Genomic DNA, 13,892 nt, shown 5'->3' on the forward strand with positions numbered 1-13,892 from the left:
CGCCACCGCTCAGGACAGTTCGGACATTGCGTGAATCAGAGGTAAAAAACGATATAAATACTGTTTAGTTTCCTGCACAGACTGATCGTTTTGGGTCTTTACACATCAATGTATCGTCACGAGCCGCAGGGTTTAATTTGTGTATGTTTTTTTTTTTACTCTAAAAGCCGTGATTCCCATTCACCTCCATTATAAGACTGACAGACTGCAACGGTTTGTGTTAAAAATCTTCGTTAGTGTTGTTCTACTGAAGAAACAAAGTCACCTACATTGGATGCCCTGGGGGTAAGCAGATAAACATCAAATTTTCATTTTTGGGTGAACTATCCCTTTAAGACCTAAGACTCACAGACAGCACCTAACGTCTCCTTAAACACTGTGCCATTCGTATTCAGCAGCTCACCTACACAGAGACATTTAAACAGACATTAACGTGATTGTTTTCCTGAAGATACTTGCTGGAAGTGATTTTAAACCCCCCAAAATAGCATATTAGGGTGCTTTCACACTTGGTTCGATTGCTCCCCCCTCCCCCTGCTGTACTGTGTTCACATTATATTATTTGGGTCCGAACCGCGGTTCGTTTGCGTCATCAAGCCAGCAGCTATTTGTTTTTGAACCGTTGGTTTTGTTTCCAAAGCTACATAATGGCACTTATGTCGGTCTTACGAATGTACTGCAAATGCTCTAAAGAACAGAAATGAGATATACAGCTCTCTGCTTGTAGCGCGTCAGTCACGCTCGTTAGGAAAGTGAGTGAAACACACATTTTTATCAAATAATACGTCATTAATAGCGGTTCACTTCCGCTATTTAATACTATTGCGTTCACATCAGCAGCGAACCATACCGGAGTTCACTTGAACCGTACCCCAGACCACCCCTTTTTGTTCACATCATCCAAACGTACCGAACTCTGACGTCAATCGCACCCGGGTGCGCACAAAAAGTGCTAGTGTGAAAGCACCCTTAGACTTTGAGAGTGGAGTCATGTGACATCTTACCCACAGAAGAGCGGTAATAATCAATCATTGTGGCATGTTTGTGGCTCTGCTCCTGCAGCAAGGTCTGCATGCTGTTGTAGCAGTTCTCCATGCGCTGGGCAAAGCTCTGCTGGACCTCCCCGTTATGAAACTCCACTTCCCTCTTCCTCTGCAGCTTAGCGTGGAGACCACTAACATCCTGTGTGCTGGTCTCAGCAGTGCTCAACAGCTGGATATATGTGAGAGAGAGAGAGAGAGAGAGAGAGAGAGAGAGAGAGAACATTTATGCATACTATCCTATCATTGCATCACCAAACTACACATCTGATTCACAGACCTGGTCAGCAGTGCTGAAGAGTTGACACTCATTGCTCTGGAGCTGTGAAGTGATGAACTCCTCCTGAGTGAGGCGATGCCTGGTCTCAATTAGGTCCTCGTGAGTCTCCTCCAGCCTCTGGTTTTTGTCCTGCAGGTCTTCAGTGCAATGGTCCAATTTCTGCTTACTGTCTGTAAACAAGTCCATAATCTGCCAAAACAAAAGCACAATATTTATTAGATACATCACTCATTGTCATGACATCACAGACACACACTCAAAAGTGGAAGTTGGCAGGACTTGTACACATAGAAAAGCAGAAGTAGAATGGATTTAAAAGATGCTGCTCACCTTTTTGAGCTCCTCCTCCATTGCAGCGATCCGCTCCGTGTACTCAGTAATCTGCTCTTCCTGAGACATCAGTTTACTGTTCATATTCCTGTAAATGGGAAAATAGTGGTTAAACAAAAAAAGGACCCTGCTCCTTCTGAAATATCACCCCTGGCCAAACAAAAACTAAGTCTTAATTCAAGGAAGAAAAACATTTCTAAAGAAAATGTTGACTGCACAATTTGAGGTATCCTTTGTCAACAGCACTTTTTTTTTTTTAAAGAATCAAGACCATTAAGCAAAGACATTAAATTGATCAAAAGTTACAGCAAAGACCTGTGCATTGTTATAAAAAAAAAATAAAAAAAAAGTACAATTCATGTGACATTGAAGACTGGAGTAATGGCTGCTGAAAATTCAGCTTTACAATCACAGGAATGAACTACGTTTTAAAATTATTAAAATAGAAAAATCATTTTAAATACTAATAATATTTAACAATTTTTGATTAAAAATACAGCTTTGGCGAGAGTTAAAAAAAAAAAAAAAAAAAAAAGATACATGCAGAACTTACTCATAGTTATCAAGAGATAGGTACACTCCATGTTTGTCACGGGTGGCAGCCAAATCTCTTTTCAGCCGCTCAATCTCCTCTGTGTATTCCTACAACATTTATTTTAGAAACATGAATAGGTTGTTGGTCAATGATACATGAAAAAGAAACTTCCTATTGTCCAGGAAGTCATATGAAAATGTATTATGTACAAACAGTAAAGAAACTTGCCTTGATCAGAGTTCTCTTGGTGAGTTTTTGGTTGACCTCTGGCTTATTCATGATATTCTTGGCCCTGTTAGCATAGTCCAGAGTGCTCAGAGTTTCCTACAATTAAATTATAAATCAATACTCCTAATAACAAGGACAAAATAAGAAAGATACAGCATAAGTCATACCTCTAGATTTATGGAGGCAGGAGACACAGTGGCAATAATGGAGGTTTTGGTGTGTCCTCCCAATGAGTCTTGCAGAATACGGGTGAGTTTGGACTCTCTGTAGGGCACGTGAGGCCCTCTCTCCACCAGAGCCTTAATTACACGACCCAGAGTCAGCAGAGACTGGTTTATGTTGCCAGCTTCACGTGCACGCTTGTCCACAGCTCCAGATCGCCCGATGTTCTCACTACCCGCAAGATCCACCTAAACAGAGTAACACATGAGTTGCTGGTTTAAAAACACTTTAACACAGATTAATTTTTGAGCCAGAGTTGTAGATTGAACCTCCAGATCTGAAGAAATTAAACTCACCAAGTTCAGTTTTCCAATCTTAACCAGCTCCTCTCCATCCAGTGTGATCTCTTTCATGTGAATAGTCACAGAGAACACCGAGTGAGATCGACTGGTGGAGCAAAAGGTGAAGAGAGACATTATAAGCCATGAACAAAACACCAATGACATCCACTGCCTTCTTTCCTCTTAAATTGGGATGCAAGGATGCAATTACTACCTGGAGTAAGCGTTCATGAGCGTGGAGGCCGTCTTTCTCTTGGCCGCTCCTCTCTCCAGGATCTGATACACCTCATCCTTATTGTGTACAGTGATCTCCTCCAAACCTTTAATGGTCACACCCCTCTGACAGATATACAGAATGTCTTGTTTTAGCGAACACAAATAAATGGTCATTTCAAAAGGAAAAATACATGGATATTATAGGTATAATGCATTACAGAAACCAAAAAAAGCATACTTTATTTCTGGGATCATCAAACAGTTGTAGCCTCTCCGTGACATCTGGAGCAGGGCTGAGAAGATCAAAGAGTTCCTCATTATAAATTTCCAGCAGAGAAACCTTCACGGAGAACTCTGTGCCGTTATTGGACAGTTTCTCGAAGATCTGATGAAGAGTTCTGGGAATGATTCCAGCCAGAGGGTCCTGTAAGAGAAACCGTGAAAGGAGGAATGAGGGAAAAACCCTGATCAATCCCTGAGCAAATCGTATTATGAAAATATTGGTATTTATATTGAGTCCCAATAGCAAAACCTCATAAAGCAAGCACTTATTTCTTCATATGCAAAGAGCATAAAAGATGTCATCTTTATTGAAGTCCTACAGGTAAATTTGTAAAAACAAGCAGTTTATTCTGCGAGTCAGAATGAGGAATTAAAATTGTTACTGGTGCAAGAAACATTAGAGGCTGTTAGAAAAGAGAACACTAAATGAACATACGATATGGCCCCTTTAAACAGCCATTGGTTTGACACATGGCCCACTTAGACTGCTGCAGAACTTCCAAACTCTGACTTGAATATTACCTCTTCCCAAGTAAACTCCTCATTGGGTGATCTTTCGCCCTCCATTGTGAAAGATTTCCCTGTTCCAGTTTGTCCATATCTTAAACCAAAAAGAAATAATCCACAATAAAAATACAGAAGATTTGTTAAGTTTTTTGTTAATACCAACAAGCTTTTTTAGCTATTTTCATGGTGGAAATCAAACTTTAATTAATAAAATGTAGTATAGAAACCAAATAAAATTTGTAGGTCCAAAACTGATTAAAAACGTTTCCTCGGGTTAAACACATAAATTTAAACATAACACAAAAAGTTATCTGTAAAGTCGAATGATTTGACATTTAAATAAAGATACTCACGCAAAAACAGTACAGTTATAGCCCATGATAACTTCATCTAATATGGGGCAAACCACACTCCTATAAACGTCAATTTGTTTGGCAGAAGGACCAAAAACCTAAACCAATCGAAATTTAATGAACATTACTACACCAGAAAAGATTTAGATGACATTAATACTCAGGATGTGGGTGGAAAACAAGCTAAACACTCACCATGTCAAAAGTGTATGTTTTTCTTGCTGCTTTGTCTGTGGCACCCCCAGTACGGACCATCACCTCTTTTCGGTTCTGATCACATTCAACAACAGTATGAGAAGCAGATTTACGCTCCACTGTGTTGAAGGGTCTGTGAATCGCACATCAGATGTGAGAAAGGTTAAACATTACTTTCTAAGTTTCTAAGAAAGGATAAACATTAATTTCCATCTCATAAATACACACAAATTTTATTTAGAAAAGAAAAACAAACAAACAAATGTAGAAAAGCCACATAACACAAGAAAATAGATAAATAAAAATAAATATCTTATACTAGGCTTTTCGGCTAAAACGTCAGCAATTACGAAAAATCATACAAATGATCAAACCATTGCTCTGGCCAGAAAACGCAGTGATTAATAAATTTCATAAATTGGACATTTAAATCATGTGATGTGGGCAGGGGGGCAAGATGTCACATTTATGAATAATAAATGTTCCTCAGAAAAAAAAGAGAAAAAAAAAACAATGTAGAAATGTATGTTTGCAAGGCAGAATATAATAAAGAGAGTTTTGAACTAGTAGTGTAAAAACTAACATGCACATGTTGGTTATTGAACTTACGTTGTATACAATACAAGTTATACAACATACAAAATCTGTGATTGAGGCTCGCTTATACTACTTACAAAAAATATAAATACACATACAAAACCTGTACATTTACCTGCATCGTACAACCACTTGTATATTTCTGCCTTTCTCATCTTTTTTGGCTGCTGGTAAAGTTAACTGTGATGAAGCCATGTTGAAGGAGCTTCTTCTGTGCTCCGCGTCTGAAAATGCCCTTTAAATGTAACCTTAAAACAAAATTCGATTTTAAAAGGCAAATATACGTTACCCTGGAAAATCCTTTATATAAATATTGAGCCATTTAAAAAATATAAACATACACAAATATACTGCAAACACCAGCAGATACATTAGTATGACATTGCCGAGCCTAAATGGCACCTAACCAAAATAAATGACAAAAACAAGCTAATAAGGACAAAATTAGCAAATGCACGTACCGTTCATCTGATCCCCCTTAAAAGCAGATCAAATAAGATGCCAAAGTCGTTTAAAATCCAACCAATAACGCAGGTTATTTGGATACACTCTATGTGCTGTTCGCTCAGACTACGAATCCACTAGAGCTGCAGTTAACCAATTTTGAAAATTGCGCATCTGCAGCTTTAAGCCAATCAGAGAAGAGGGGTTTTTCACCATCCTTCTGATTGGTCTAAAGGAGGCGCGATGGAGCGGATGCATCTCCTTCTTCTTCTTCTTCTTCTTCTTCTTCTTCTTGAAATTTTATTGGCGGTTGACAAACAACAAAATGGTGTATTTCCGCCACCAGATGGAGCGGATGCATCTCCTTCTTCTTCTTCTTCTTGAAATTTTATTGGCGGTTGACAAACAACAAAATGGTGTATTTCCGCCACCAACTGGAATGGAGTGTGGATCAAAAATGGACTTCCTTCCCAATTTTTTTTTTGTTCTTTTTCCTCTTATTTTTATTTTTTATTTGTATTTTTTTAAATTCTCTCCCACAAATGAGTTATTTTAAGGAACTGAAAAATAAAACTATAGCATTCATTCCATGAATTGGATTATAAAAATTGATAATTTTAACATTTCCTTTTTTTTCCAATACTTCTATTATTATAAATTCCAACTCCTTTCCTTTCCCTAAAACCTTATATTGTATTCCTTGTTTTACAAATATTATACACCCTCCCCCAATATCTTCCTCTCTATCCCTGCGTATACTATCATAACCTTTAATACTAAAATCTAAAACTGGTTTAAGCCAGGTTTCCTGAATGCATATGATTTCTGGTTTCTTTTTAAACCCTTTTATAAAACCTTTAAACTCTTGACCATTTGCTAACAAGCTTCTTGCATTCCATTGTACAATATTCAAGTTGTCTTATCACCTGCATCTCCCGACTTCCCATCAACTTCCAGCCTTTTATTGATATTTTCCCAAGACATGTTATTTATACCCCCAAATTTTTCAGCTCCCTTCACAATTATTTTAATTTTCTCTGTTTTGTGTCTGACTTGGTCCGTACAATTAATTACATAAGCAATGAACAAAATCAGCCTATCCACTGTCAGATTTGTGCTGCTTTCCACTGCTTGATCAACCTCTTGTCTCGAGATGTCCTTATCTTTGTCAGTATCATCACTCCTCCTTTGCTCTTGGACCTTCTTCACTGCCTCTGCATAACTTATGTTGTTTACCACTTTCACTTGTTCAATTTCCACAGCTCTCTTCCTTACATTACATCCACTGTATGTTACCCTATGTTGCCCCCCGCAATTACAGCACTTGTCTTGTACCTTCTCTTCACAATTTTCAATTCTATGATCACCTCCACACTTAGGGCATCTTCGTTTTCCTTTGCACACCGCTGCTATATGTCCATGCGGATGCATCTCGGGAAAGTACATTGTTTTTGAATAGAACCAAAGACTATAGAATAAGGGACTTTGATAGTACTGGACGCGAGAGCGAGATTGAATTAATAATTAATAAATAAATTAATTAATAACTATATTTTTCAATAAAGCTGGTGTAATTATTCTGCATTTTTAAGTTTAAATATACGTAAATAAAACTAATCCGATAAACAATAAACATTTCAATTAATAAACAATTCATATTTATTTTATTGACATAATTCATGCATTTTTCTTGTTAGACTAATGTTTGTATTATGTCTCATGATTGCTTTAAAATGTGGTGTTGTACGACATTACAGAAGAGTTAAGTGTGGTGTTTCTCTTTTTTATGTCACTTTATAATATGCTCTTTTTAATTCATTTCCTACTTCAATACCATGACTGAGGTGCCATTGAGCAAGGCACAGGCGCCGCAGCAAAAATGGCTGCCCACTGCTCTGGGTGTGTGTGTGTGTGTGTGTGTGTTCACTGCTGTGTGTGTGCACTTTGGATGGGATAAATGCAGAGCAGTAATTCCGAGTATGGGTCACCATACTTGGCCACATGTCACGTCACTTTTTTTCACTACTTCTCTGCAGCTCTGATTATCTTTGCATTACATTACATTACATTACATTACAACAAAACAGGAACTGTGATCGAGATTCAAACAAACGCCTCTTTCTGACACCGCCTTTTGCTTGAAACGACGGTAGTTCCTAAAATTACCCGTAGATGGTGGTAAGAAACCATGACACACTTGTTTTCTTAGTAAACACTAAACAGATGTGTATTTGGACTGCAGAGCGAATCATACAGTGGAAATAAATATTTGTATAAATGTACTTTTCTAGAATTTTCTAGCCGTTGTCTTAATCCCCTATTTATCAATTGCATGAACACTTATTTATTCACACCAAGCTTATTATAAGAAAACATCCTTCTTCAGAAATACCCTTTGTAAATGTATTCATAATCATCACCAAAGAAGTTTTTTTTTGGCTCTGTCTCCTTTTCTGTCATTCATTCTTATATTAGTAATTATTTTTTTATTTCCTGATTGTTAACTCTGCACTAGCTTGGGCACTTTTATGACCCAGGGGTTGATTTAAAAAAAAAAAAAAAAAAAAAAAAAAAAAAAAAAAAAAAAAAAAAATTTTTTTTTGAAATACCCTTTGTAAATGTATTCATAATCATCACCAAAGAAGTTTTTTTTTGGCTCTGTCTCCTTTTCTGTCATTCATTCTTATATTAGTAATTATTTTTTTATTTCCTGATTGTTAACTCTGCACTAGCTTGGGCACTTTTATGACCCAGGGGTTGATTTAAAAAAAAAAAAATAAAAAATAAAAAATAAAATAATAATAATAAAACTTTTTTCTTTTTGTTGCATGAAGGTAAGAAGGTCACTTTAAAGGTCACTTTAAAACTTTCTTGGAAACGTTTTACTATGTTTTTAATTTATTATTGCTATTAAATGCTATTAAATGTAAAGATACATTACAAGAGACTGTTTTATTGCCTTGTATTAAACCTAGACATGAAAGTAAATCATAAACATAAACGTAAATGTTCATAAACTATTCGGTGTTTATCGTGTGAAAACTAAATGTTTCAAAAATTACAACTGTCTTACGGTTGTGACAAAGGTTAGTGTACTTAATGAAGACAAACAGTGTCATTGAAGAACATGCTTGGGGTGTTATGTGATGTGTAAAAAAAACAAAGAAAAAAATGAAAATATTATTTGATTAGTTTACTAATTAAAATTATTATTTTAAATTTGTTTGTAAATTATTATTTATTTTATTAAAACAATAAAAAAAAATGAGATGTGCTACAAATTACGCTGTGGTGGAATTGTTCTGACTTCAACGAAAATGACACTAATTACAGATCTTTTCCTACGATTGTATCTCAAATGCAAGGCAATGTCAGTAGAAGAATATAACAGTGTGAGTGTGGGAAATGAGCTTCCTTCTTTTTTCAAAACGTTTACGGGGCCAAAAGTGCCCTCTTAGTCAAAGAACGGAGACTTTTATTTTAAAGAAATATCGTCGCTATGGACTTGTTGTGTTAGCTGTGCTCACGTTTTCATATTCCTCGTAGTCGCAGGCTTCACACGCGTGCAGCAGCCTGACAACAGCAGCAGCAGCAGCAGGAGGGAATGGGGAGAGAGGGGCACCGCACCGTTTAACAAGACACTCTACAACCCAACACGACCAATAAAACACTTTACCACCGGTGAGCACCTACAAACACCTCGCGCGTTGATCGCTTGTGTTTTTCCTCTCGTGATCCTGAAATAATCAATAAAAACAACCGAAGCTAACAGGAGCTCGCGTGCTAACCACTATCACCCTAAAAGGAGCTCGCGTGCTAACCACTATCACCCTAAAAACCGTACTGTCCGGCGTACATTTGTTGAAAACTGTTCGTGCCTTCAGTCCCTGGCAGTTTACATGCAATAGGGGATTTGTTGTAAGCCGTTTTAAGTGAGGTAAATAAATGCATAATGTGTTTTCTTCTTGCATGACGGTGCCTTTTTAGCTACACGCGTCTGTTAGCCCCTGAAAGACTGATTCACATGGCAGACGTATTGATTATTAGGAAAGTTTCAGATCCGGTGATGTATTTCTTATGTGATCCAATATTAGCATAGTGCAAGAGTCACGTTTGTGATTGGCAAAGTGACAGATGCATGATTTTGGGGGCCTCGGGAGTGTTGCGGGCTTGAAGGCCAAGGTCGCAATGAGGCCTAACTGATATGCATGAATAATAATTTTTAGCATATGATGAATAGTGTTAAGATGCATTTGTGATTGTTATGATATGTGCAGTGCAGTAAGTATGTTGCTGGAGAACATTGGTTTTAATCTGCCTGGCATCTGTTTGTGTAAGAAACGTGATTTTTGCTTGTGTGCCACCAAGGATTATTGATTTTATTTTATTTAAATATTGTATCTTAGTTGTATTTTTCTTTTTTTGTCTTACTATGGCGATACTATGCTATTTGGACATTTACTAAAACCACAAGTATCTTGTAAATACCATGATGAATGAATATGGTTACGATGATATATTTGCATTATTACCATGATACTTTAAAATATATAATAGAACTAAAAGTGTACATGGTACTCCAGATTATATGTCCAATTATTATTATTATTTATTTATTTATTTTTTAAAGTGGTATATCCCAGAAAAGTAGCGGTGCCATGGTACAGTCATAGTATCAGATGGTGCAATTGTGCTTTAATATAAAACATGATCCTTAAATAGAATATGAATATAATCTGCGGGTTAAACCTTCATATTAGGGCTTACGTTAACGTGTTTTAACATGTGTATCCACACACATATATCCATTGTAAGTCAGTTATTAATACTGATTTAAAAATTTTATGTTATTAAAAGCTGCAATAATTTTTTTCAATAGGAAATTTTAAATATAAAAAGGAGTTAGAAATTGTATTACACAACAGAATGAGGTATTATTGTTAATATTATTATATTAAATGCTTTTCATCTGTTTTATAAATGTAGATAGAGCCATTAGAATAGGCTGTACTGTGTTATGTCAAAGGATTCAAACTCTTAATAAAGTCTGATGCTATTTGATATGTGCTTATTCCATAACTGGTTAAGGTTTATTCTGATGTTGAGACTTACCATCAGCTCTAGATATGCAGACATAAGAATAACACATTTAAAAGTTGCATGCCCAAGTTCATAAATTGCTTGCTGCAGCATTTCATTAGAATATTTTGCACTTGTAAACACGTGCTGCAAATGCAATATCCCGCTGAATCAACTAGTTGCATTCTTCAAAATAAAGTGACAGTAATGTAAGCAGAATTAATTATTGATGAGAATTTATGAGATGGGGGTTACATAGACCTGCCCTTTATTTTCAGGGTCAAATCAGGTGACCTGCTGGATAGGTTGGCCCGAGGGGCCCTTTCATGTGACAAGTGTGAGTTTGGAGGTGGTGTTGGAAATCAGGTGTTGGGCCACGTTTATGTTGGTACTCCTGCATGTGGAATTACTTTGAAGCTAGTTTTTTTCATGTTTGTCTATGAATATATATTCTAATTGGTAATGTAATCGATTGGAGTTATAATGAAGCTTATAATTCTCCTAAATTGATAGTTCAGTTTATTGATTTAGTTTTTTTCTGCAATCTCTGATTGAACATATTTATGAACAGCTGGTTTTGCTTCTGTTTTTGTTCCATAGCCTACTTTTTCCTTTTCTGTCTATATGTTTCTGCTGTAGTAATCACTTTTTTAAAAGATTTTAGCTGTTTTACCTTGGACTGAATGTTGCTAGTAAACAGTCAGTCCTCACAGAATCATAGCAGCCGCTATTTCAGACTCATTCACATGGTAATGTAGGTCATGCTGAGCGCTTTGTTCTGAAACTCGACTGGGTTTGCGGTATGCAGCCAGTCTGGCCTGCCGTTTTGCCTACAGTGTGGCTAGTGGTTAACAGGAAGTCTAGACGTCTATGCCGTTTTGTTCAAGTGGATGTAGTTACGCTTAGTTAAAATAAGAGCTAATAAATTGACTAGTCTCCTTTGCAGAAAATCAACATTGAAAATAGTCATTGATCCCAAGTTGGCTTCTTTTTTTTTTTTTGAAAAAAACAATTGCTAGTTTTACAAAAATTAACCATTGACTATGATCATATTTTTTGTCACTGATGGATATTATGCTTTATGTAAATTATAATACTATAAATCTGTGCTAAAATTTTATTGACCACTACTGATAGATATCTAAAAAAAAAAGAAATAAATTGCATTAGGCCTGCAACTACCAAGTATTTTAATAATAGACTATTCTGACGATTATTTCCATCATTAATTGTGAAATCCAGATATGTAATGCAACATTCAGGTTTATACAGTAATGGATTCCCTTCTCCGTCTCTTTGTCTGCCATGGGGTCCCTGGTCTGAAAAGGGTTTAACATCCCTGGTCTTTGCCATGAATAGTTTTTATTATGTGCAAAAATGTAAATATAAATCTTTAGAATATTTATACTTTAATATATTTTGTACTTTCTTGTGTACTGATTTTTCCTACTGCAACCTACTTTGTAGCCTGTTCATGCACAGGGGAAAAAAAAAACCTAACTAGTAGCGATATTGATTGACATTTTTGTTAACCATTTTTTTATTGTTGATTTTCATCTAATAGATCAATTAGTTGTTGTAGCTTAAAATGACAGAGATTCTGGAAGCTCTACACTATTTGAAGGAGATCTCGTTGATTTTATTTTGTATGGCTCTATGATTATATAATTACTGTAGTAACTGTTTTTGTGATGGTATTGATCTTATAATTAAGATAAAGTACCAGTAACAAGTTGTCTTGGGTTGAGCCTTGATTTTCAACACTGGAAATCTGCTTGTGCACAGTCGAATCGGGCAGCCGTGACCTGGCCAGCTGTTTTGCAGTCAAGCATTTAACATTGAATGTTTCGTTCACCGAAACAGATGTGTGTCAGCGTTTTCAAAATCTGAAAGTAAATAACCTATGTGGTTGCATTAGAGATTCATGAACCCGAACATGGAGTCTGAGAGCAGATTTTTAACCAAGAGCAAATGTGTTCACTCACTGAAAATGAAGCCTTGTGTTACTTGAGCTGAAATGACTTGTGGTGATTTGTTGCAGCTGTGTCGAACAGCGGTGGTCAGGAGGAGAGTGTGGGCTCGATCCTGAGTGGCAAAAATGTGTTGACAAGACAGTTGTCATCCAAATTCAGCTGTCCTCTCCTTGCCAGAGATACGTCCATTATCACAAGCTATATTTCCTCTCTCTTCATTTTCAGAGTATTGAAAGAATCTTGTCTCAGGCCCCCTCCCCCATCTGCAGCATTAAGGTACTGTGATCATTTCTCTCTGCTGAAATAATAAAATACAAATTGTTTCAAATCAATATGTTTAAATGTTTAAATTTAAAGCAATGGATAATACATGTAGGTATGTATGTTAAGGTATGTATGTTTAGGAAAAAACATTTGTTGTCACTGAGGTATTACATTTATTGTAGGGCTGCACAATATTGGAAAAAACTCACATTGCGATATTTTATTTTTCTGCGATATATATTGCGATATGAAAAAAAAATCACCACATGACTTGAATAGTTTATTTGGAAAAAAATAATGATTGGGGTGATTTTGTAGGCGAGTAAATCAGCATAGGAAATAAACAGATTGCAAGCATAGATAAATATAACAACAAAGATACAAATGAAATAAGCAGTACTTTATATTTTTCAGGTAAGTCTAACAGTATTCAGGAACAGAAATTGCTACAAAAGTGATTTTTCTTTGTGTTTTGTTGTTTGATTAACATTCATAACACAGAAAGCCTCAGGAACGTTAAACTGCTGTAAACCAATATAGGCTACTGTTACACATCCATTTTCTTACTCAATTGTTACCCTTCACCTAAGCCATAAGCAACTGCGTTTACAAGGATACTTGCAGAACACAGTATTTCAGGCACAAATAGACGCAGAAGTGAACAGAATTCAGTGTTCACGTGCATCGGCGTGGCTCTCACTGTGTCTACACCGGATGCGAGTGGCGCGACAAAATACAATGAACTCATTATCAGTGATGCTGTCCACACTGGATGCGGCGCGGCACGACAAATCCCTGACAGTAAACTGATGCCGCGTTCTGTTTATGACGTACTGACACAAAGTTCAAATGATATGCAACGGTCGCGTCCAGTGTAGACAGACTTTGGGGCCGTACACATGTCGCACCTAAAAACGCATGGAAAACGCCAGCCGCGCCGCTCTCTCCTTCTTCCCTAAGCGCTCGGGAGCTTGCGCTTTCGTGGCGTCTGCCGTTGCTAAGCAACCGTGACCTGCGCTCTCCACGACGACGCGGAAGTTTCAACAAAGGATAAATGGATTTCCAC

General features: G+C 36.7%; 2 protein-coding genes across 3 annotated transcripts in view; one reads left to right on the forward strand and one right to left on the reverse strand.

Moving 5' to 3' along the window:
* The window catches only part of LOC107671100 (kinesin-like protein KIF11), an 11,085-nt gene extending 5,409 nt beyond the window's left edge, over window positions 1-5,676 (reverse strand). Inside the window, exons 1-15 of the mRNA XM_016463947.1 lie at window positions 5,528-5,676; window positions 5,182-5,314; window positions 4,470-4,602; window positions 4,275-4,372; window positions 3,937-4,015; window positions 3,371-3,556; window positions 3,131-3,255; window positions 2,932-3,022; window positions 2,581-2,823; window positions 2,414-2,509; window positions 2,204-2,292; window positions 1,651-1,738; window positions 1,321-1,509; window positions 1,005-1,212; window positions 346-403 (exon numbers count right to left, since the gene is read on the reverse strand). Of these exons, the coding sequence (XP_016319433.1) occupies window positions 346-403; window positions 1,005-1,212; window positions 1,321-1,509; window positions 1,651-1,738; window positions 2,204-2,292; window positions 2,414-2,509; window positions 2,581-2,823; window positions 2,932-3,022; window positions 3,131-3,255; window positions 3,371-3,556; window positions 3,937-4,015; window positions 4,275-4,372; window positions 4,470-4,602; window positions 5,182-5,261 (1,763 nt within the window). The 5' untranslated portion in view covers window positions 5,262-5,314; window positions 5,528-5,676. The remainder of the gene's footprint in view (window positions 1-345; window positions 404-1,004; window positions 1,213-1,320; window positions 1,510-1,650; window positions 1,739-2,203; window positions 2,293-2,413; window positions 2,510-2,580; window positions 2,824-2,931; window positions 3,023-3,130; window positions 3,256-3,370; window positions 3,557-3,936; window positions 4,016-4,274; window positions 4,373-4,469; window positions 4,603-5,181; window positions 5,315-5,527) is intronic.
* A 3,382-nt stretch (window positions 5,677-9,058) lies between these two features.
* LOC107671118 (endoribonuclease Dicer) overlaps window positions 9,059-13,892 on the forward strand; it is a 32,880-nt gene continuing 28,046 nt past the window's right edge. For both annotated transcript variants that reach the window (XM_016463963.1, XM_016463964.1), the window contains exons 1-2: window positions 9,059-9,191; window positions 12,788-12,838. The gene's annotated coding sequence lies outside the window, so the exon portion shown is untranslated. The remainder of the gene's footprint in view (window positions 9,192-12,787; window positions 12,839-13,892) is intronic.

The sequence above is a fragment of the Sinocyclocheilus anshuiensis genome, unplaced genomic scaffold, assembly GCF_001515605.1.
Source record: "Sinocyclocheilus anshuiensis isolate Anshui unplaced genomic scaffold, SAMN03320099.WGS_v1.1 scaffold861, whole genome shotgun sequence".
Classification (NCBI taxonomy): Eukaryota; Metazoa; Chordata; class Actinopteri; order Cypriniformes; family Cyprinidae; genus Sinocyclocheilus; species Sinocyclocheilus anshuiensis.